This window comes from Aphelocoma coerulescens, chromosome 1 (assembly GCF_041296385.1).
Source record: "Aphelocoma coerulescens isolate FSJ_1873_10779 chromosome 1, UR_Acoe_1.0, whole genome shotgun sequence".
NCBI lineage: Eukaryota > Metazoa > Chordata > Aves > Passeriformes > Corvidae > Aphelocoma > Aphelocoma coerulescens.
In genome coordinates, this window is record NC_091013.1 from 20,133,858 (window position 1) to 20,158,849 (window position 24,992).

Below are 24,992 nucleotides of genomic sequence, written 5' to 3' on the forward strand. Positions count from 1 at the left end.
ATTAATTGTAAAAGTAGGACACAGAAATAAAAATAATTCTATGAAAAAAACCTTTCTCCCACTCCCTTCTTCTTGGGCTCAGCTTCATTCCCTGCTTTTGTACCTGCTCCCCACCAACTGGCACATGGGGATGAGGAATGGAGGTTGTGGTCAGTTCATCACACATCATCTCTGCCATGCCTTCTTCCTGGTGCCCTTCTCCTACTCTGGCATGGGCTTTCTCCCATGGAATGCAGTTCTTCATGGACTTCTCCAACATGGGCCCTTTCAAGGCTGCCATTCTCCAAGAACTGCTCCAGAGTGGGTCCCTTCTGCCAGATGCAGTCCTTCAGAGGTGGACTGATCCAGTGTCAGTCTTCCATGGTCCTCAATTCCTGTGAGAAACCTTTTTCCTGTGTGGTCCTCTCTCTGCAGGCTGCAGCTTGCTCCAGGGCATATCAGCCTGCTCCAGTGTGAGTCCTCCACAGCTGCAGGTGGAGATCTGCTTCACTGTAGTCTTCCGTGGGCTGCAGGGAAACAGCCTGCATCACCATAGTCTTCACCACAGTCTGCAGGAGAATTTCTGCTCTGGCACCTGGGGCACATCATCTCCCTCTCTATTCACCAATCTTGGCATCTGCAGGGCTGTTTTTATCACATTTTCTCACTCCTTTCCCCCCCCCAGCTATGCACAGCCTTTCTTACCCTTTCTTTAAAATGCTGTCACAGAGGCACTATCAGCACCAGTGATGGGCTCAGCTTTGGACCCTGGCAGGTGTATCTTAGAACTGATCTAGTATCTGTGTTGGATACTGAGTCAGCTCCTGATCTTTTCTGACAGAGATAATCCTTGCAGCCCAGCCACTACCAAAACCTTGCTACATAAACCAAATACACTCACCCTCATAATCCTGAATATATTACCTCCAGCAGCCCCAGAATGCCCCAGGAAGCATTAGGTGCTTCACACAACTGGGATGCATTTCCTACCTCCTCATCTTGCATTCTTCACCACCAGAGTGTGAGGAAGTGGGATTGAGAAATGGTTAAAAGCCACTGCAGCAGAGTGGAGTGAAAGAACAGCTGGAGCTCAGCCTGGAGCAGTCAGAGGAGGGAAAGCAGGGACCAAACCCTATTTCCCGGGAGACGTGTTATCCTCTCCCTTGGGGTTGCCTCCTTGCTGCAGCAGATTGCTGCCTGGCAGAGTTCCCACGAGCAACCAGAAGCTGCTCAAGCAATCAACATCACAGGCTCAGCAGTGAAAGATGTTTTCTCATGTCAGTGACACTGTGTATTTCCCCATCACAGAACTGGAGGATCTGGCTGTGTCTGGAACTAGAGAGCACACTGCGCTTTGAGCCAGGCTGCAGGGTGGGTTCTCCACACAGCAGAGCCCCACCTCACTTAACTGAGATCTTTGGCCTGAAGAAGCCCACAGGATTAGACCCTTACTGAAAGCCTGAGTAATGTGCAGTCTCAGAGCGTACAATGACTCACAAAGAGAAACAAATTACTGTAATTTAGGGTGTTTTGATTTCAATGCCAGAATTAGAACAATTCATTCCAGCTCAATTGAAAACAGAAGAGATGTGGTAGGTTTTTATTTTGCAGGGTCTTTAAGCATCTGCTGTTAATAGCAAGAATTTGCAATGAAAGGCACAAAGCACTGTTAGAAAAGCACTGGAAAACACTTCCTGGGTCCATTCACTTGTTACAGTTTGCAGAGGGTATACTTGTGTTAGTTCAGGAGAATGTGAGGGTGCAGAGTCTCCTCATTGCCAACCACTGTAATCTCTTCCATGCAGAGGGCTGGCTTCTGGCTTTTCTTCTGAGGAAAGGCTGAGAAAGTTAGAGTTCTTCAGCCTGCAGAAGAGAGGGCTCCAAGGAGTGATCTTTCAACACTTAAAACATTTAGTAGGGTCTGTTGAGACAGGACAAGGGGTAATGGCTCTGAACCAAAGGAAGGTAAGTTCAAACTAAATACAAGGAAAAAATCTTTAAAATGAAGGTGGTGATCCAGTGGAACAGGTTGCCAGAGAGGCTGTATAGGTCCCATCCCTGGAAACATCCAAGGTCAAGTTGGACAGAACTCTGAGCAACCTGTCCCTGTTCACTGTCTGGAGATTGGGCCAGAAGAACTTTAAAGGTCCCTCCCAATCCAAACTATTCTCTGACACTGTGATTCTATGAATAACTGAACAGATTAATACTGGGAAGCACAAGACTGTGTGCATGCACAGGGCAGCAGCACCCCTGCCTGCTAGAGCTGTGGGGTTCTTGAATATCTAAAAGAGAAATTTTATCTGCAAGGAATTTCTTTATCCCTGTGTGACAGATGAATACAATCAGGGTCTAACTCATATTCAAGTAAATAAAACACAATAATAATGTGATATGAGTAATTTCAGCTTCTTATACAGTACCAGTGTAATGTTATGGTGTCTACCTCTCTCCAACCCTGCAGGAATTTTGCCATCGTGTTGAGCATTCACCCCAAAATTATAAAAATCCAAGGAAATGAAAGGAAGAATTAAAATAAAAAACAGGCTCATTTGCCCTAACCTAGCAATCTACCTTTAAAATAATCAGCCACATCTTCTTTTATAGTCAAATAAGAGAAATAACCATCTAATTTTGAGGCACATATGTTGAGGCAGTTGACTCCATTCTGGAGTTGCCTATTCCTCCCAGTTGTCTCCAAACAGAGGATAGATAGATTCATGCAAATGCAGATAACTGTGGTTTAGATCTGTAAAGTTATATGAGGTTAATTCTGTCTAGCAGTCTGTTCCTGCATCCCTCAGGTTTTCTCCCCTTTGTACATCATATGTCAATATTACCAGCCTAATTGCTGTACACTGAAGAAAACAAAAGTTTTATCTGCATCAAAATGAAGGGTTGCCTTGCTATAAAGATATTTTCTGTGATCACTCATGATGGCTGTGTCATTTATGTAACTCCTTCTCTGCCTTTTTCCTAACTCATCCACAGTCTTAAAAATTTGCTCACAATGCAGTCTAAGGAAACTTACATATGTATCAAGCATTTTAGCTGGTTTTTCCTAACAAACCATTTTTATCCCTGCCCTTGATGCCCAGTGAAAAACAGTTCTAGCTGGCTTTTCTTCACATTAATAAATAGCATATGGCTACAGTGGCAAAATGCAAAGCACACGTCCAAATTATCTGAGCCTAAAATGTAACCTATGCAGACATCTAGAATATATTTATGCAAATATATGTATATAGGTATATATGAGTTAGAGGTATATATATAATCCCAAGAGTAAAATGCATTTGATTATTCTCTACTGTTGTCTGGAACTTCAGAGAAAGATTTATGTTACTCCTTTCAGACTGGTGCATGGAATTCTCATAGATCATAAACTGAACACTTTGTGACAGAGTGAATTAGGCTTTACTTTTATCACGTTTCACAGTTAAGTAAAACAAAGACCATTTGTACATCCTAGTCATAGATCTATGCTGTGAATTAAGTGAGGAAGCCTACCTTATAACTATCATCTGTACTGCTTCTGAACAAAATGTCAAAACCTAAATTCCAGCTTCATTATCTCTGCTGTCAGTTGCTTTTGAAACAATTGACCTCAGCTGTCTCCTGGAGATTTTTTTCTCCTCTGGTTCTTCCCAGTAAAATATTTGTCAGATCTTCTTCACCCTCCATCTCCCCAGCCTTATCTTCTAGGCTATTTTTTTACTGAAGAAATAAATTTAACTAGTTTGTGCTTATCATTTACGTAGATGTCTGTCCTAAGCTTCTGCTATCCACATAAAATCTCTGATATCTTTCTGAAAGTTGCCAGCCAGACATTGAGATATCAAGCTCAGTATATTAAAACAATACTTTTAATCTTCATCTGACTGTTGTATTCTCTGTACATATAGCCTTTATGTCTTTTGAAAGCATTCTTATCTAAACAGTTGCTCAAGCTCTTCATCTGGAAATCATTTTTCTAAACATGTATCTAGCTAGATCCAGGCAATACGTATGACTTGCAAACCCTTTGCACAATATTACTGTTATAAGGATGTTTTTTGTCCATTGTGAATCAAAAATGCTTGGTTTGTGTCTTAATACTTCGAAATCACTTGCAGGAACATCTATTCTTTGACCTTGCAATTTGCCCTACTTCAGAAATCCCATCTGATACAGTGATAGGTTTTCTTCATCCATTACTTCAGCTATGACTGCACAAAGAAATATGTATTGTCTAGCATACGCCAGCAATTTTTTCACACAGAAACAACTTCCTTCTGGAAACACTTCACAACCTCTCTCACTGCTTAGCTCTTTCAGCATTGAAAGATCAAAAACCAACTATGGTCAACACTCAGTCTCATGGTTTGAGTGTAATCTCTTCTCATTCTGTTGATTTTGAGCAGTCCTGGTCTACCTGAAGTCCTGGTCTACCATCTGTGTCTAGATGGTTGTATGACTGAGCCCTTGGTACCAACTCATACATGACAAGTTAAAAATACATAAAATTTGTATTCACATCTGATGTAACTGTGCCTTTCAAATTCCTGTATGCTGGTTCAGTCCAGTGTCATGATCCAAAATTGAGTCAGTAATGAACATCTGAGAGAGGGTCAGTGCAGCTTCTGCACCTCCCTCACAGTCATACCAGAAATATGAATATTTCTAGCACCATTAAGTCAAGCAGATTGCTTAGGTCTTCTGTCTGTTACTCAGTATCAAAATCCATAAGGAACATTTTCAAGTCAATCACTGCATGACAGCAGGGAAAGAGAAACTGAGCAAACAAAATGAAGTTGAGGTGGTTTTAGTCAATCTCTGTGACCTTGTGCTGAGAGGAATTAGATAGAATCTCAATAGGCACCCAGGAGGCACCGCATTCATGCTGGGATTCACCAGGGAAAGGAAGCAGTGTCCCTAAGCTGTCTCTCAGGTGTGTAAACCATTCTGCTTCAGAGCAAAAGCAATGCAGATGACATGGAAAGGAAAGTGCACTAAACTAACTGGGTTGAAAGGGAGTAGCTATTCTCATGAGATCAGTTACTGCTGAGAGCAAATTTAAGAAATTGCATTTCTAATATTAATGCCTTTCAGGCATTTCAGGTGTGGTTACTGACTTTTTAAGTGTGTTTACTCAGTTTTGAGTCAAAATGAACTAAAACAGCCTTCAGCAATGATTTTTCTGTCTTGTAAGAGAGTGTTGATTCACAAATGCTGGTGAATGAAAGTGTGTCTGAAGCAGTGACCACTCCCAGATACTTTTTCTGATCCTCTGTGGAGAAGTGTATTATGTCTTCCACTGCTGTGCTGGAAGCATACTGGGCTTCCCCTCTGGAGCAGTGGTGAAGCACACCCGAGTCAGGAAGGGGAAGTTTCTGGTGCAGCCTTGAGATCACTGGAGTCTTTGAGGAGGTTTTCCTGTGGCACAGAGCTCTGTAACAGTACTGATGAATTCAATAACCAAACCACACGCTACCAAATGCAATACTGAAGCTAACTGGTTGAGGTCAATCTCTAATTGCATTACAAAGTTACACTCTCTAAAGGAGTATGTGCTGTGGAATGATGAAATTGGCAGTTGGACTGCTACATTATTTTCTCGTACAAAGCATCTAAGTGTAGACTTTCCTGCCTTTCTGTAGGAGGTGCAGGTGTATTTGTTCTGTTCTGAGTGGTTTATGAAATGAATGTTGCCAAAGAGCTGAATTCATGCAGTATAGTCTCAGGTGAGTGTGGTTAATCAAAAGAGCCAGGGAAAATATGTCCTGCTTAGGTCAAACCTCTCAGTCATTTTCATTACATGAAGGCCTGTAAACTTCCAGCTATAAGGCCAGGTGTGCATATGAAAAGCAAACTTAGGCTGCCATTTTCAAAGAAGTTGAAGATGCTTAGGTGTTATTGAAATGCAGTTTACAGTTAATTAAACCTTCAGTAATTTTCGCTTTCCTTAAATTAGTATTTATTTTCTGTGTTGAAATAATAACAAGTACATTTCTCAAGTAAAATATTTTGTTTCTAGGTGCAGGACATGACAGAAAAAAATTTCAGTTGAACACCAGCAGACAAAAAGAATTGATTTACTTGTATGTTTGTAATTAAGACTTGTTCCAGTTTTTGTTTGGCCTTTCAAGGACAGGAAAATTTTGAAATGAAGACCCAGCTGGGGAGAAAAAAATTTAAAAACCTCCTGTGATTGTTCTACAGGATACATTCTTGGAACATAGCTGATATTACCATAAGTCTTTTCAGAAAACCATGAACCTTTTTTTCCCAGATTTTGATATTCTCCTCCTATTCTTATTTGAGTTTTATTTGTCTTTGTTTTCATTAATACCCATCTTTCCCAAGGGTTTTTCTGACAAGTTAAAAAAAGGCATTTGTTGTCTTCCGTGATTCAATATTTAGAGTATCACAAATCATGGCCATATCATGAAACACATTTGAATGTTTCCTTATGCCCCTTGGTTAAAAGAGGCTGCTTGGAAACGTGTCTGCACTTTAATCCTTGGGAACATACACCAGTAAACCAGAGACGTGATCTATAAAAATTCTTAATGGAAAATAAAATAGATGTGTCATAAAAATAATATGTTGCAAAAGTAAAGGTGGAATTCCTTCAGAGGCACTTTTTTTGAGGCTATTATTTGTGGCTATCAGAGGTTAAAGAGCTGACAGGAAAAAAAATAACCAACCAAAACTAAACCACAAACATTCACAGTTGCCTTTCTTTTCCTTTAATACAGACACACTTTGGTTGTTTCAGCTTGAGTGCTCTCCTTCTTCACTTGTGACAGCTGGGAGAAACACTACTAAGCACAAGGATTTGTTATTTTTCTTTTCATGATATGGCTTGTAGGGAAGATGATTTGGAATGAAGCTCCCACTGAGACAAGGATGTGGGAAGATCCACCAGTCTTTCAAAGACAGACTCATTTCTTTGTTATTTAGGTGTTTGGCTTTTTAAAGATTACAAACAAGATTTAGACCTAAGTAACTTGCTTCAAGTTTCACTTTTTTAAATAGTTCTTTGAAACAAACATGCAATAATATGGGAAAAGTTTGTATATCTTGCTACACAGAGATCTTTTCTGTCTATTAGAAAAAAAAAAGAGAGAGAGAAACAGAGGACTCCTGGGTGACTATTTGGTTGTAACATTCATACAGTCATTATGTTATGATAGGAACTCTTTATTTAATGCTGAAAAAAGTGAATTTTATAACCAGCAGAAATTATATGCAGCTAAATTAGAAAGGATAGCTGAGAGATCAATAAAAATGGAGAAAATTCAGCATGAAAGTATCAGTGTAGGGAGCTTCCCCAAAATTATATTTTTGCTAATGAGTGACAGATCATAGTGTGGCCTGGAGCAGGGCCAGGAAGGATGAACCACCACAATACCACTAATGGAAACCCCTGTTAAGATAGGCCGGGCAAACACTGCTTTCAAGTAAACAGTGTTTACTTGAAAAAAGTGTTGACCCTCCCTCTTGACATGCATCAATGAAATTTTGATAAGTTTGGTGAAATGGTCAGAACAATCTTAGAAAAATTAACTCGTCATTGTACCCATCGAATGTGATCACCAATACATCACTTGTTCTAGGGCATCTGAAACTAAAGCTACTTTAATACAAAATATTTTCAAAATCTGGAGTTCCCAGGTGGTTATGTTGATATTAAGAATTCCTTCCTAACAGTTAATTGATAATCACAGTTAGTACTGGAATTAGTGAAAAGTTGTTGAAAATCTGTTGGATGATATTGCTACAAACTCATACATCAACTACATCCCCTAACCTCAGGGGAGAGGGAAAATACTTCACTGATTGTGCCTCCTGTGTTGTATCTCACAGCTCCCAACCCACCCACCATTCGAGAAGAGCTCTGTACAGCTTCTTATGATACCATTACTGTGCACTGGACATCAGATGATGAGTTCAGTGTTGTCTCTTACGAGCTGCAGTACACCATCTTCACTGGACAAGCCAACGTTGTTAGTGAGTATAAACCTTCTCTTTTCTTGTTGTTTCCTTATGCTTTCTACATAAACCAAGTGTCTTTAAAGATAATATACTCCTATGTCAAAAAAAAAAGGAAAAATTATATTCTAGATAGATTTGAAGCCAAAATTTTTAATCCAAACCAATAATGATTTTAAAAGCATTTAAAATTCAGAATTACTTCAGTTAGAATTTCTTGTGTCTTTTTTGGGAGTGTCATGTATTGGGAACTTTTGAAGACTAAACCCAGGATAAGTACTGTCTATATTAACAGGACTTGCCTCTTGCGTCCCAAGTCCCTTTTTGCAGATGCAGCAAGTTCAGAGACCTCCGTTTCATTGTCTGCACTAGTCAGTCTGCATGTGGGAGCTTGTGTTGAACTGGTCATTAGTTAGAGCTGCAGCCCCACTGTCATTTATATAAACTTGATGTCTGGACCTTTGTCTGAAATACAGATTAAGTCCTTCCCTCTGAATTTTACTGTCTTCAAGGCTACAAAGCATAGGTCTCAGTGAACTACAGGCTAAGTCAGAAAATATCAGTGGAACAACAACTTATATGGTAACTTGGTTTTACTTAAAATGAGACTAACAAATGTTAATTTTGTATCATAGCACACTTTTTATGAGTACTCTCTATGTTTTGAATCTGTGACTTTCTTTAATGACCGAGTTTATTTATTAGATTTTAGATTGCTTTATTGTTAAATAACTACTCATCACAGAAAAAAAAAAAATTGTCTGATCTTTGGTCAGGAAGTCAGCACTTCTGGGTTCAGTGGTCTGCAATCATTGGGATCACTGAGTATGAATTTGGAGAAGTCATTCAACTTCTTCCTGGTCCCTGTGTATTTAACAGGAATACCACTAGCTGACACATACTTGTTTTATTAAGCAAGGATTCTGAAATGAGCCAAATCAGTCAAAATGTGGAGTTTGTTTAAGTCAACATATATTTAGATAGGGGACCCATTGCCACAGAGGGCTGGTGTATTTTGGAGTTCAAGAGATGCCTGGACAGATCATGCAAGAAAAGTACACTGAGAACAATGAAGTGCAGTGAAGGGGCTCTGGAAGTCACAGAGCTGTAAGCTGTTGAAGCCTGGGAGAACATGGTGAGAAATGATCAGTGTGTGCTTTCCCTATTCCTTAAAACCTTCCTACACCCTAACCTTTGTCCACCAGCTAATACCCTGGCCATGCACTGACCTAGATAGGCCTAGTTGTGAGACAGGGCAGAAATGCTTTCCTGCTTGCAAAATTTGTTTGTAAGAAGAAAATTTGTTGAGATACTTTGATGAAACTCAGTGCTGTGGGCATGTTTACATACTTTATGTCAGTGGAAAAATTGTATGGTCTATGCCAAGTTTGAGTACTGAGCCAAGCTCTCCCACTGACTCCTCTATTACTGTGGGCCTCTCATCTTCTCCATCACTAAGCAGGAGTTTGGTCTCAAGCCATCTGAAAGGATATCTGAGGATTCATGTGCTGGCATCTTAACACATTTTTTAAGTAGCATATTGTGAATGTATTATAGTGTTCAGGACTGACTAAAAAAAGAAGATGGATTATTGAAAACTTGATGAATGTTTTGTCAAAACCTCCATGCAGTATTTTCCTTAACAGCCTGATTTTGAAGAATACACTGCAAAATTTAAGGCTGCTGGAAAGACCAAATAAACTTCAACACATGCTTTTACATCTGAGCAAGCTGGATAAGAAAAAAGTTTAATAATAATTTTGAAGAAGTTGAAGCAAGGTAGATAAGGAAGAAAAAGCTTCCCTGATTAGCCACTACTAAGCAGAAAGGACTTAAGAGAGTGTGTTGCTTGTTTTCTAGTCCATTTTTATCTATGGCTTTATGCTGTGCAAGTCAATTATTTGCATTATGTGTGAACATGGCAGCAGCAAAAGGTGTGCCATTTCCACACCCTTGGGATGTGGGATTTTACTCCTTGCTTACTAGTGAATAAATAACAAGGTATTTCTATTTTAGGCTGCACTGTCGGTTTCCCATGTGGAGGTGAAAGTTTTGATCAACAAAATATGTATCAATAATTTCAGGGATGCAATATAATTTTCAAGCATGGCATGAAGTGCTCAGTATGCAGTCTGAACTTTCATATCACTTTGCAAAAACAGCATAATTAAAACTTTGAAGAGAAAACAAATTTTGTTTACAAAATGCTCTGAAGACCGTTGTTGGGGTCCCTCCCGTAACTGAGAATGGAAAGAAATGAAAGAATGGCCTGTTTTTTGGTGGTTTTTTGGTTCGGTTTTGTTTTGTTTGGGTTTTTGGTTTTGTTTTTTTGGGGTTTTTTTTGGTTGGTTGGTTGGTTGGTTGGTTGGTTGGTTGGTTGGTTGGTTGGTTGGTTGGGTTTTTTTTAAGAGAGCTAGCTCTTATGCAAATACCCTGGTTTAATTGAAAGCTATAATGTTAACCCAAATTAAATACATGCATTATAAGTGAAAGGCCTTTCCAAATGTTGTAAAGCTTTTTTTTTAAAATTTAATTATTTAATATAGACTTGAGTGCCTCCAATGGTGACCTTCCTGCCAACATGCTACAAATCTGCCTGGGTTTGTAAAATGTGAGACTCTCCCAGTTCATTCCATATTACACTGGTATTGGAGATTTGCCCACTAACAAACATCATAGAATCATAGGATCACTTAGGTTGGAAAAGACCTCTAAGATCATTGAGTCCATCCATCAACTTAACATTGCCAAGTCCACCACTAAAACATGGCCCTAAATGTCACATCCACATGACTTTTGAATACCTTTAGGAATGGTGACACCACCACTTACCTGGACAGTCTGTTCCAATGCTTGACCATGAAGCAATTTCCTAATATCCAATCTAAACCTCCCCTGGTACAATTTGAGACCATTTCTTCTTGCCCTGTCAATCCTATCCTCATTTTACTCAGAGAACTGCTTGGATATTTATTCTCTTTGTTACATTATATTCTTGATCCTGCAGAAAGATTTAACATCCCACCTGTTACAAATAGCTTTCCAAGGCTGTTCTTAGAATATCAGAGTGTACCTCAGTAGTGCAGTTGAACACAGAGAGCTAGTGTCACTGTAAGTGGCATTAGCAGGTGCTGCACTGCAGCCTTCATGTTTTGATGAACTGAGGATAGGTTTGTGGGGGTTTTTTTCAATGCTGTTTTAATGAAATAGACTTTGGGTTAGCACAAATTTCTTCCTATTTATGGCATATGCATGCTGTTGCACGTAACTGTATTTTTATTTCTCTGTCACATCCCAAAAATTTCCATTGGTATTGTGTGTTGCCTGTAGCAGAAAATGTAAACAGGCTCATAGCTTGACTTCAGTTCCGTGGTTTTTGTAGCTATGAATTAGTCACCAGGGAGTAGCTCAAGTACTGCATTAAACCAACAAGCTTTTTCCCCTGAGACAATAGGAATCACTTTGCATACATACCCACCTACCGTGCTAATGGAGGTTGTTATTTTGGAATCTGTTTCTTAAACCACATAGCCAGCTTGACTGCACTTTCCACTCACAGTACATTTCCCCCACCAGAGGCATATATCATCCAGAGATTGCTAAGAATTCAGTAACGAAAACAAGCAATACTATGTTTTTTTAGTATATTTTCTATCCAACATAATCAACTATATTCTTTTTTATTAACTGAAAAATTGGAAAGTTAACTTTTGATGGCCAAGGTCCAAATAGAGTATTTCATTTGAATCCTATTTCATACAGGAAAGATTATTTCCAAATGTGGCCAAACTTCTTGGCTATTGAATGTTTGGCAGACCTGTTCTGTGCAGAAGAGCAATGTGGAACTTTAGATTAAGTAGGCTTTTACTAAAGCAGTTGTTCTCAGAGTTATACCATTTGTACATTTGCATTTCTGAGAGGCAGCTAATCACCTGCAATCTGAATATGGTAAAAGCTTTTAAAATTACTTTGTCACTACCTAACTAACATGCATTATAATTTCATTATCCCATTTCAATAGATTTTCAAGTATTCATTGAGTACGCCTTTTTTTAACACCACGGATTTGTTACAGTGTGTTTCAGGACAGTTCAAATTTTTCTCTAGCTCTGAGACAAGATTCTTCAGGAAAAATACATCTCTTCCTTCTTGGTAAAAATCAGTAAATCATTCTCTCTTACCTGGTGAAAGAAATCAGGGTTAATTAGTTATACAGTCTAATTTCTAAAAAATCACCATGTCAAGGATACAGTGTACTACTGTCAGAACCTTTTCAGTGTTACAGGACCTCTCTTCCTGTAACAGAGAGCATAAAAGTTTTTTGAAGGATCTAAGACAATTAGGAGCCCAAGCTTCCATTAAAAACAGTGAATTTATGATTCACCAATTCATTTTTTAATAGTCTAGCCTTTGTCTCTTTCTCTAAGTTTTATTTCACCAAAAGCAGATTCCTTACAGATTTCTATTGACGATTTTAGTGAGAATTTTTAATGGCACAAAAGCAAATCTGGGAAAAAAACAGGAAAACTTCTGCCTCTTTAACTTATAAAAAGAGTGTATTTCTTTAAAAAAAATTCAATGTGTTTTGCAGAAATCCTGCATATGTTTTTTTTTTTTTTTTCAGATGGGAATGAAGAGTGGGGGTGGAGAGCTATCTGTTACTTTCACCTACCTTATTTGCTCTACCAATTTGAATTGGTAATAATTTATTTAAATAAAGCATTTTACAATAATTAAAATACTCAAGAGATTAAATAACCTTCCCATGACTTTTGTGCTCCTTTTCCAGTTTTCAAGAAAATACATTTTATTAAAATCTTCCAGTGTAAATTTTAGGAGGATTTACACCTTGGGATTTTTCCCATCTGTTTTTTAAAGTGCATCAACAGCCAACACCAGGGAAATAGCTTTACAAATTATTACCTCCAGACTCTGAGAAACTTGTTTTGAAAACTCACACATCCTGTACGGACATCACTGTGCTCACAGCACCATTCCAGGATGTAATTTAAATTCTCTACATTTTTGTAGGCTACAGTTTTAAAGTACATTGTTTTACCATCTGCATATCCCTGTTAAAAGCCCTGGGTTTTTGAAACAAGAAACCTGAATGTAGCCTGGATTAGGAGTGGGTACAATAGGAGACCCTTGGCTCCTGCTGCTGCACCAGTGAGGAGATGTGTACTTTTCCACTTCACCTGCTGCCACAGGCAGGGAACTGAGGGGGCAAACACTACCCCCAGACGTCAGTGTGACCAGGCTGCTTGTTCATTTCCCTGAACTTCCTTAATCATATTCTTTTGTATTCAGAGAAGAAAGGCTGTCCTGACAGGGCATAACTGGAGACAAATTCCTTTGATGCAGTGACAAATTATTCTTTCATATGTAAAAGCTTAACGTGGCTGCCAATAATAACTATTCTCCCTTTTGAAGGAGTTTGGACTTGTAGTTTGGAATCATCAATACTTCATTCCCAGGATTTTTGAATGAAAGTACAATCTAAAGCCTGTTATCAAAGAGCTTACAGTCAGAAATCAGAACACATCACTGAGCCCCTTGATGCATAGGCAAAAGCTGAGCTTGTTGGGACAACAAGGTTTGCGAGCAAAGTAACCAAGACAGTCACTGCACATCCAACATTTATTGCGCATCAGTAGTCTGGGATGCCTAAGACTGGAAGGACAAAGCAAAGAAACATCAGATGTATTCTGCCATCAAAGAGGATGGAGCTTTCCTCTAGAACATGAGTCAGGTCAAACAGAGGGTTTCTGACTCTTTCTATTGACTGTGCAGAGAGTTTAGGGTAGGTAAGGTCCTTAGTGATTATTGGGTATGTATAAATCCACGTTACCAGGAGGAAGGGATGAACTCAAGAGGAGACTCATAGCAATGCAACAATACCTTTACTGTTCTTTATATACTTATTTGGATCAAAGTTTTATACTTTGTTAAGGAGCAATCAGCCTCTGGACGGAATTGTAAAAAGTGTAATGCAAGTCTTAAAAATGTGACCATTAGAGAGTTACAGTGAATAATACAAAACTAGTTTCTAGATGAGTTAGCAAAACTCTGGGCATTTCTGTGTCTGCGTAATGGTCAGCTTATAAATGGTTTACACACACCACAGAACTTTGCTTTCAAAGTGTGGTTGTGGTTGGAGAAGACCCTTCTAGGACTACTGTCTGTATCCATCCCACTTATTGTCACATGTTATTACGTATCTCATCAGAGGCATCTGAGTTAAGGATTCCTTGATTATATTGAACTTGCTTTAAATCCAGTGCTTCATTTTGCTTTATTTTAACATACTTATTTTGCAATAGTGCCTGTGAGTCCAGTAAGGGATGGTTTCAATTCAAAATCATTGTGGTAATTCAGCTACAGAAGTGTCCTTTTAATATCTGTGGCAAATTGGGGAAAGATGAGATTTCCTCTGAGTAGTCAGTGAAATATTTTATGTCAGGAAGCTGCTTCCTTTATTTTCTTTCTTCCTCATAGGAAACCCATTCACACATAGCCTAAAAAAATAAGTTGGTGTGTATGGCTCAGTGAAAGAAGAAATGGACTGATGTTGCTTTAAGGAGTTCACTACAAGTGCTGGGCCCAGCTGGGGTTGCCATGGGGTATAACGTGGGGTTCTTTCCCTTCAGGAGGCAGGCAGATAATTGTTCTATACAATCATACACACACACACACACACATATATGTATATATAATCATCTATAGATGAGGGACTCATCTCACGTCATTTTCACACCTGGAGAAGTGAAAGAAAGTACTTACTGATTTCTGCCTCTCCTCAGAGTCCAGAAAAATAGGTTAGGCATTGTAGCTCTTCATTAGGCAACAAGATAATATGAATCCAACCTGAAACTGTGCCACAGTTACCCATTTGCACAGCAGGATGAATCTCTGTTCTGCCTGCCTCTTAAGAATGCCTCGTAATGCAAGAGACACGAACTTCATAATACTTAGATTGAAATTTGGAATTTAAATTCTGTTTCTAATGACCTTTTGTTATGAAAAGCACATATCAAATTAGGAAGGAATCTTGCAGTATGGCCATGAATTATCTGTGAGACTGCAAACCTGTATCACAGATCCCTTTCTTTCAGGTTTTGTAACCAGTAGCCTTTACATTTTGTTTTACATAAAGGTTCATATTTTCTGATATGCAGAGCTGAATTTACTACTGAGTTCTAAAAGATTCTCTTCATGAGTGGTTTGCTGGTAGAACACTAGCTAAAATCTGAAAGCTGTCTGTAAATAACAGCAGCTTTCATAATGTGTCATATGCCCAGCAAAGACAGGGGCCAAGAAGCCTGTCAGGTTCCTAATCCAGTCAAGCATTTCTCTCTTAAGTTTTCCAGCCTTACATATGCACACACATGCATACACTTCCATTTGCATCTACCTATTTCTGGCTGTATCGCCATATAAAAGGTTGTGAATACATATACTCTTCATAAATGTAATTTTTTTTATTTATGTAAACATCTACAATAAGAGACTGGGGAATCCATTAGACCAGGAGCTGTTCCAAATATACAGTGAGTTGTATGTATGATTGACTGCCTTTGCAGCTATGCCACAGTAGAAAAAACTTGTGTAGAGTAATAAGTTCATTTTAACAGAGGATTTTCCTGTTTTGATTATGATGTTGGTACTCTCTTATTTTACCTATTTCCAGGGTATTATACTTCTGTGGTAGGCATCAAATGTAAACCAAGTATAAACCAAAAAGTTTTATAAATGGAAAATTTTCCAGCTGGCATCTCAGCATGTGGACATAAATCAAAAAGTTGCATCCATTAAATTTACTGGCTTAGATTACTTTCTGGCAAAGCCTGAAGTGAAAGAGCCAAAGGTTTCCCTGAAGTCCATGCTCTACCCTGTTTGGCCTCCCATGATTTGCTTCAGGTTCTGAAGAATGCATACCTGGGGACTGTCAGCCAAGGTGCCTCCCCAGCCCTCCTGGCTTTACTGCTTACGTTCGAGGTTTAAACTGAGTTCATTAATCCAAACAGTAGATTGATGGGATCTCCATAATCCTCCAGTTCATAAGCAATAAAGAATGCCTTGTGTTGGGATATGAAAAATCTCAGACTGCTAGTGTCTCCACCAAGCCATTTCTTGAATGCCCACTTTTTATGGTTCACTTCACATAGCAAGAACTTAAAATGTACCTTGGCTGCAGGTTGATAAAATGAATTAGGGGCTTTAAGTAGTGGCTCAGTAAATGTAACAACACTTTAAAAGGTATAGAAGCAAAGTTCATATTGGTCCTTAGGTGCCTGGGAATGCTCTAAATGTCCCTCTGTTATAAAGTGTTTAGTGTGTTATGACTGATGTGCTCTGTTTGAAATTGCAGGTTTATGCAACTCAGCCGACAGCTGGATGATTGTTCCTAATATCAAACAAAACCACTACACAGTGCATGGGCTGCAGAGTGGCACAAAGTACATCTTCATTGTTAAGGCCATTAATCAGGCTGGCAGCCGGAGCAGCGAGCCTGGCAAGCTCAAGACAAACAGTGAGTAACATGAGATCAGAATGCACAAAGTCTTCTCCTTTCTGGCCTTCCTTTTTAGGTCTGATCTTTGAAAGATACAGGAGGACAGAGATGTTTAACTTTTTTAAAGTGCTTTCCAAAATGAAAGCCACTTATTTAACATAATTCAAGATTGCCTGAGTCTTCAGTAGCACAGAAAATATGTTGGGGTTTTTTGAGAGATACATCTGCAGTTTGGTCACTGGAAATATCACAAAGGAACTAAGCTATCACATGTGAAATGGTTGAAAATACTCTTTTGTGGTTTTGTTTTAATATCCTCTCTATTCTTTTTCCTCTACAAAGCAAAAATTTTCCTTATGTTTGCAGTAAAACATTTTATTTTTGTGTAGTGTTCATAAGATAATTGCTAGTCTAATTTTATCCTCCAAAATGATCTTTTAGGACATTGGAAAACTTCTTAGTTTCAACCCCCTCATTTTTTTATGGAGTTCAGAAAGGTGATAGAGTAGTCAGAGATCCCACTTCAAAAAAGCAATGGTTACTGACATCAAATTATTAGCAGATGTAGAGTAGCAATTTTTAGACTAGTTCTCATCTGTTTTTTTCTCTTGTCCCAGCTAATCCCTCAGCCATGTACTCATCATGGGCAGCTCTGAGGGTTGGAAAGGAAACACTGGGATTTGTGCATTCTCTGAAACCTGCTTATTGTAGGGGAGGGTGCTTGAAGGGGAGTGATAGTGAATGGTGAAAGGAGTCTGAAGAGAATGGCATGTACACTCTTCTGATTTCCTCCTATTTGCTATTAACCTGTGTGATGGGACCAGACACAATTTAGTACAGAGAGAGTACAGAGTACAGAGATACTGCTTCAGCACACAAAGGCTACTAAGCAGTCAGAGAGGCAGACAGGAGGTTATGTTACCACTGCCAGGCAGTAAGAAATAGTCCCCAAATATTTTCAAACAGGTTTATTCTGTATTTGGTCATAATATATAACTAAATGCACATTGCAAAAGTAGATAACCCTGAACGGTCTACATCTTATTTTAAGTACATGTGCCAGTGCCTCACACAGAGTTCATGAGAGATCTAGTTTGCATTTTCTGTGCATGTCATCAAAACTTCTGATTACATGTTTTTCCCCTTGATATGAAAGACAGTAAGAAGGGAAAAGTGCTTTGCTGGACCACTTGTGGAGTCATACTTTTGTAGCTATCTCTTGGTGGAGGTAAATGATCATTCTGCTTTCTGACACAATGAGCAAGCCTGTCAGAATTGTGGTGGGCTTTATATATCTGCAAGGTTTGGTTTACCAAAGAGCTTCCTGTTATTGTCTACAGACCTTGTGCTACAGCCGAAGATACTTGCCAAGAGCAACAGCCTCAGTAATGTTATTGCACCATATTATTTGGGCCAAGTTACAGTTCACTTCCTTCCTTTTAATGCACAGTATCCAGCACCACATGGGCATCCTTCCAAAGCAATCCTGAGTTGTTGACTGTGCTTGTTACAAATAAAGCTGTCAGTGAACAAAGAGACAAGGCTAGTGCTTCTTATTTTCAAACTCATTTTGTGGGATTTGAAATCATACTTTTTGTAGGAATGACGAAGGTGTTATTATGGAGCTTTATCCCTAGAGAATTAATAGAACACAATTTATTCTAAATCTAATATGCTGTGAAAAAAGCAACCCTCAGACCTTTATTAGCATGTATATTGGTTTCAATTACATGCAAGAATTAGAGTATTCTGGTTACCTCTAGGTCAGAGATAATGGACATGATGATTATGCAGGGCTCTTTTCAGGGATTATCAACACGGGGAAGTTAGTCCACAATGAAGTTGACAGTAAACTGACAATGCAATGCAAACTAGCTATTGCAGGGAGCAAAATAGGTTAGTCTATCTCAAGAACACTTGAGAGGAGGAAATTAATATGGTTATGTAATCTTGTGGGCTTCTTAGAGGCTTGCTAATCCACTCTCCTTTTTAAAATCAAAGTCAAATCATTCTTCTGTCATCTTTGTCTCTACTTCTCTAGGTCAGCCATTTAAACTGGACCCCAAATCTGCCCATAGAAAATTGAAAGTGTCTCATGATAACTTGACAGTGGAACGGGATGAAACATCATCCAAAAAGAGTCACACACCAGAGAGATTCACGAGCCAAGGGAGCTACGGAGTAGCTGGCAACGTGTTCATCGACAGCGGGCGGCATTACTGGGAAGTGGTTATAAGTGGGAGTACGTGGTATGTATATAAAAATATATGTGAAAAGAAGCCCTAGTTCACACCACACAGGTGCTGGTACAGTTCCTCTGATAGAGGCCGGTAGCAGAGACATCAGGAACAGTGCAAGAGCAGGCCAAGCATGTATTTTCAAATATTTTGTCAGATGACTTTCCCAATCTCCAGCACTTTTGGACCCTGGAAATAAATCTGTCAGATTATGCATCTTTATATTTAGCAGTCTTCACAGGACTTCTACTCCACAGCTGGGGTTTGTTGCTTTTTTGAACCCACATACAGTACGTTTTAAGATTTTTTTTAATTGGAGGGATCAAAAAATTTCACCTTGTTTATACAGATAGATAACTTTGTAAATGGGATCGTTTCTCTACTAAATGTGAAAGATTTTCTGTCCTTCACTATGAAAAAATGAATAAAACTGAGGACAACTTGATGATCCAGTTTAACAGGGGCAGAGGTCAGATTTGCTTCTGGGGAGGGGACATGAAGCAGCAGAGCTGTAGGTCTGTGCCCCAGGGTAGGAAGCAAGGGGCAGGAAATAGACGACTGCTTTCCTCCACTTCTGAATGATCCTCTGTGTCATACAGGGGTGTCTTTCAGAGGTCCTTTAGTCAATGGGAGAGATGTTATCCTTTCGTATTCAAAGACATCATGATGAAAGTTAATGGAGTGGAAAAATCACTAAGGTCTTCAGTTATTACCCACAGTCTCAAAGAAGAAAAATGCTGTTTGTCTGTGCCAGTGCTAATGGGGAAAAAGTCCTTATAGCACATTAACTTCTGTTGGTTGAATGCCCAGCAAATACTGCAGTGTGTCTAGAACACGAGGAACTTTCAAATTTCTGTTATATATGACAAATCAGATATTTTTCCTCAGTGTCCATTAATGAGAACATTTTCGCAGTCCTTTTGCCCTGCACATCTTGCCATAAATTTCGGTTTGCAGAGCAAATGTCTTTACCTAAAATTGCTTCACTTGGCCTGAAACCCACTCTCAAAAATACTCATTTGAATCTGAAAACCACACCAACATCTGGCAAAACATATTTGAAAATGGCAAAATGGGGGAAGGGGTTTAATGTGTCCTTTGATGTTTACTCTTGCATTCCTTCTTCTGGGCCATGTATTAAAGGAGCAAGGAGAGATCAGATTAGCTGACAGATAGCAGTGTATTTTAAAATCAGTGAATTTCTCTGTATTTGTCTGTTGGAAATGGAAATTTGAGGTCCAGCAATTCAAACTCTGAGTTGCTGAGTACACAAAATTCTTCCTTTTCAATACCAGAGGCAAGTCCTCAAAAAAATTTCCATAGCTGCCAAACTAAAAATAATACAATGAGTTTCCCTGACCTCTCAGACGCAAAAGAGAGACAGGGCAAAGCATTAATTAGGCCTGTGCAGATGTTGTGGTGAAACGTTATTTAATTAGAGCTTAACCCACAGCAGTAAGAGGCTGGGGCACTTCAGCAGCTTCTGTGGGCTAACATGTGACTTCACTGAGAGAAAATGGCAGGAAGCATTTGTTTCCTTGAGGTGTTCTTTTGTTTTGCAGGTATGCTATTGGTATTTCCTACAAGTCAGCACCGAAGCATGAGTGGATTGGAAAGAATTCTGCCTCCTGGGTGCTTTGCCGCTGCAATAACACGTGGGTGGTGCGGCACAACAGCAAAGAGATCCCCATCGAGCCCGCGCCTCACCTCCGGCGGGTCGGGATTCTGCTGGACTACGACAACGGTTCCCTTGCCTTTTATGATGCTTTGAACTCCCTACACCTTTACACTTTTGACATTACATTTGGCCAGCCAGTGTGCCCCACGTTCACAGTGTGGAATAAATGTTTGACCATTATAACTGGCTTGCCTATCCCTGACCACCTAGACTCCTCCGAGCAGCTCGCGTGACTGCTAAAAGCCAAAAGGTAGGATGACACATCTTCCCAGGGCAGCCCAGTGGTGCCAGCTGGAGCTTACCTGGAGCTGGTGGACCCATGTGGCATCCCAGACAATGCTGCCAAATTTGGGCAAAACTGGCAAGGAGAGAATCTCTCTGTGTATTTTGTACTGAAGGACAAGAAGTGGCTTTAATAATATCTTAGAACTTTCTTTTTCAGTTGGTTTTGTTTTGTTGGTTTTGTATTTCATCTCTTACAGGAAGATTTATAAATTATTTATAAAAATAGAAAAAAAAAAAGTGAAAGCCTAGTATGGACACCTGGGAAATGACTTCTTGTTGTTTTGGGGGGTTTTTTTGCACATTGATGGTCCTGGTAATTAAAGTTTCATCAGCCTTTTGCATAACTCTATTTTACAGTGGATAATAGCAGGAAATCAGAAGGATGAAAACTGCATAGTGGACAAGTCAGTATACCGCAGGTTTTACTTGTGCCCACATTAGTGGTCTCATTACCAGCCTTGTCGAGTGCAAGATCTCCCAATGTCTACTTTGCACATTGGAGTGTGCAGACCAAAAGAAAAAAGATAAGCAAGAGAGGAAGTGGAGCTCGCCAACACAGCAAAAGAATAAAGTTTAATTTACTTCTGTTTACAGGGCAGTGCTCTCTCAGTTCATAAAAAACATGTGGAATGTCTCCTAGAAATGTGAGTGGATAAATCATCTGGTGATTTATTTTATTGATGGCAATATTCCCATCTACCAGTGCTTCGCTTTCGTCTTTGGGAAACATTACAGAATCACTGAGGATGTGGAAAACCGATACCATCTCTGAGAATCAGCAACACTGGAGGAGAGCAGCCAATCCAAGGTCTGACTGTAGACTAATTTGATAAAGCATCATTTGAGGATTGATTGTAATAGAAGATGTCACGGTTCTGATGGTAGACATGTGAATGCTTATTGCTGATTTTACAAGGTTCAACATAGCAAGCCCAGCCAACAACTCGGAAGTGAGACATGCGCCACTTTACCATTGGTTTTAAATTAAATACAAATGTTTCATTGTCATACACTGTGTAGTGTCTATAACAAAGCAAGGAAATCTGTTTTACATGTGCTGTATGGAGAAACACTGCAGCTGGAGTTTGCTCATGGTTATGATTGTCCCAGGTTGTTTGGGAAAGCACAGTTCACTTTGTGAATGCCAAGTAAAGAGTAAGCTCTCAGCAGCGATAGAAATCTGCATGGGGAGACCCTACATTCATTCTGGTGTTGGTAGAAGAGCTTCAGTGAAGGCAATAGAGGTTGTATGTACTTTATCTCAGAGCTGAATCAGGTGCATTTTTTTCTCTTTCCCTTTACAGATAGAAGCTTTTTGTAATTATTGCAATGCTTATGTATAAATGATCATTTTGGGAGATGCTTGAGGCATATGACAACTTTAAAAGAATGGTTTTCCTACAGCGCTTTGTTGTTACTATGCAAGTGGTGAAAATCTGCCTGTATAGAGAAAGGATAAATTGAATATCAGCTTTAAAGATTTGCTCAGTAATTTATAACCATGCTTTAGGTGTCTTTCGAAAAAGATGCCTTAATGCACTTTGTTCACTAATGGGTCCAAAATAAAATGGTCCCAAGCTCAGCTTCAGATTTTTTAAATACTGATTCTCCAGGTACAAAGCTGTACTACAGTTTGCCTTATGATTATATCAGAAATTTATGAACAAGATGAGGAGAATATGTACATGCCCATCTGGGTTTTTTCCTTTTTTTAAATAGAAAATAAATGCCTTTCCATGTTTCTTTGATTTCCCTTTACATGCTCTGCTAACTGCTGAATTAAATGTAGAAAAATCTGGCAGTACATTGCTGATACCATGGCTTTCAGCTGGGCAACATCCCACAATTCACAGGTAGGAGCCACTGATCTTTCTCAAGTAGACATAAAAAGGCAAAGTGTGTACATATAGTGAACCTCAGTGTTTATCATAGTGTCTTTAATAATCAAGAAACGTATACCCTCAAAAATGAAAAAGTAAATCAGTCCCCAAGCATTAAATTTAAAATTGAGTACAATGTTACTGACACAATCTGATATACAATGCCCATATAATCTGACCTGGAATGTTTGGGAGGTAGCTGAGATGGTATGAAAATTTTGAAAATGAGTTGACAGAAGATGACTGATGCAAAGCAGTGATAAAAGGATGCGTGAAGAAAGGACTTTTAATCTAGGGTTATTGCCAAGTTTCTGCCTAAAAGGAGAGTGAATTTCCGAAGTACATGTAGCAAGGCTGTGTATCTTCTCTTTTGCCAGAAATATTAAAACTAGAAGATTATTTCAGTAGTGGATAAACTGAAAACACTGCTCAGTGTTTGGTTACACAATGTTGGCAGAGATTGAGCTGGATAGAACTAATGCCATGAATTTGGAGATGTCCCAAATGTTTTCACGTATTTTCACTGTAAAGATAGAGCATGAGTGTAAAGACAGATCGTGGTTTTGGCCAATGGAAAAAGCATGGTCTGTTATCTACAGAGCTTGCTGTATCATCTTTATTTTAACACAGAATAATTCATTTGGAGCTAAGCCACATTACTCCAATGTCCTTTTAGCACAGACAGTACTCTTTGTGCATATATATTTGTGTATATATGTACACATATGTATGGGTATACCCACACCAGCATATGCACAAATACAGTGTGTAATTTGTGTATATACATATGTATATACACATACAAAGTGACAGCAATTAGTCAGGTGTTCCATTTTTGGTCATTTCTTGAACAATTTCGTATTCTGTATGACAACGAGGAAACAAGTTTGTTATGAATGGTATTCTTCTGGACATTTTTAAACAAACAAAATCTGTTTATTTTGCAGTACTTGATTCAATGCCTGATTAATCAATAAAAACTTCCATTTGAAAATGTAGCTTCTGTGGTCTGTGGCATTTTGCATGGTCCATAGTTATGAATTGAAATCTGGGGAAACAAGTAGTCCTTGTATAAAAATAAAACATGGTACTTTAATGTAGCATGCACTCTTAGATGAGGATTTTTCCCTTTTTTTGAAAGTTTTGTGACTAGGAATGAGGTAGCATTGTATAATGCTGTGTTTAAGAAGTGCAGATTTTTGAGGAATAATCTGCTGAGATGCAAGCAGTGAATGTGGTAGATAAAGCCTGTGTTGGTATAATGATTGTTTCAAAAGTGTATTTAAAACCCAGTTTGGGATTCAGCCGAATTAGAACAAATAATAGCATAATCTCTTTAGAAGATAGTAGCAGCTCAGAGTAGTGTTGAGCTTGAGGTAATGGAAGAGTGGGTGAATATTTCTCTCCAGGACCAGATAAGATTTTCCATATGTTTGACTTTTATGTGTTAATGCACACCTAATAGAGAAAAAAATCATAGTAGAATGTCTCCAGTCTACTGCATTTTCCCATTGTTTGCTTTCAGAAAGCAATAAAGTTGCTGCTTTTTGGCCGTTAATTTATTCTTTGTTGGTTTTGGGTATCCCATTTTTCAATTGCTCAGCAAAGAGACTCCCAGTGAGCAGAGGGTCCCAAGGGTAGGCAGCATAAAAGTCGCTCAGGTCTGGGTACACTGTGGAAATCAGGAAATCTGCAAGTACAGGTGAAAAGACACGTTCTTCATTATTTTAGCAATAGTAGGTCACTAAACTGCAGTGTGCATCATCTGTTTTAGTCCTGTGTCTTAATTGCAAACACTATATTCTTTACATGTTAGAAAACGCAACAGGACACTATTGAAAGCACAAATTAAAATGTCAGCTCGTTAACCAGTTCATTTTGATATGGCCAGCATTTACAGCACGTGAAAGACTGAAAGATTCCATTAAAATATTATTTAATATCTAACACAGTGTAACTATTTCTTTTTTAATTATTCTCATAAAGCAGATGTCTAATAGTTAGCAGATTCTGCTTTTATTTGCAGCAGCACAATTTTCAGATAAGCCCAGGCACCAAAAAAAGTGAGGATTGCTACTGGGTCTCATCTGTGTCACCAAAACTGAGGGTATTCATTTTAGTTGGAAACGCTGCTTTAATTTGTGGTTTAGGAGTGAAAAAGTGCTGGACCCACACAGGAAATACACACCAGTACCTCAGTAACTTTGGGAAGCTGGTGATAAACAAAAATGTGCACAGGTTGTTTTTGCAGTGACATGCTGGGAGTTTAACTGGAACACCACCTCTGATGTGTTTTCACATACTGATCTTTCTAATAGTGAAAGTGTGTCTTGAGATATAGGGAGGTAAAAGCAGTATTTTCCTGTTTTACTTAGTTGGTTGCCCATATAGAAATGAGCACAGTATTTTTGTCTCCTCCACACTGAGGAAAGCCCTGCTCA

The 24,992-nt window shown here is 38.9% G+C and overlaps 1 protein-coding gene across 8 annotated transcripts in view; it reads left to right on the forward strand.

Annotated features, from left to right (window-relative positions):
- MID1 (midline 1) overlaps window positions 1–23,549 on the forward strand; it is a 241,882-nt gene extending 218,333 nt beyond the window's left edge. For 7 of the 8 annotated variants that reach the window (XM_069003727.1, XM_069003711.1, XM_069003694.1 and 4 more), the window contains 4 exons: window positions 7,831–7,974; window positions 16,328–16,489; window positions 18,513–18,720; window positions 20,271–23,549. In XM_069003727.1, coding sequence (XP_068859828.1) covers window positions 7,831–7,974; window positions 16,328–16,489; window positions 18,513–18,720; window positions 20,271–20,619 — 863 coding nt within the window. In that variant the 3' untranslated portion in view covers window positions 20,620–23,549. The remainder of the gene's footprint in view (window positions 1–7,830; window positions 7,975–16,327; window positions 16,490–18,512; window positions 18,721–20,270) is intronic. The other variant, XM_069003701.1, reaches the window with a different exon arrangement.
- Window positions 23,550–24,992: the final 1,443 nt, after the last annotated feature.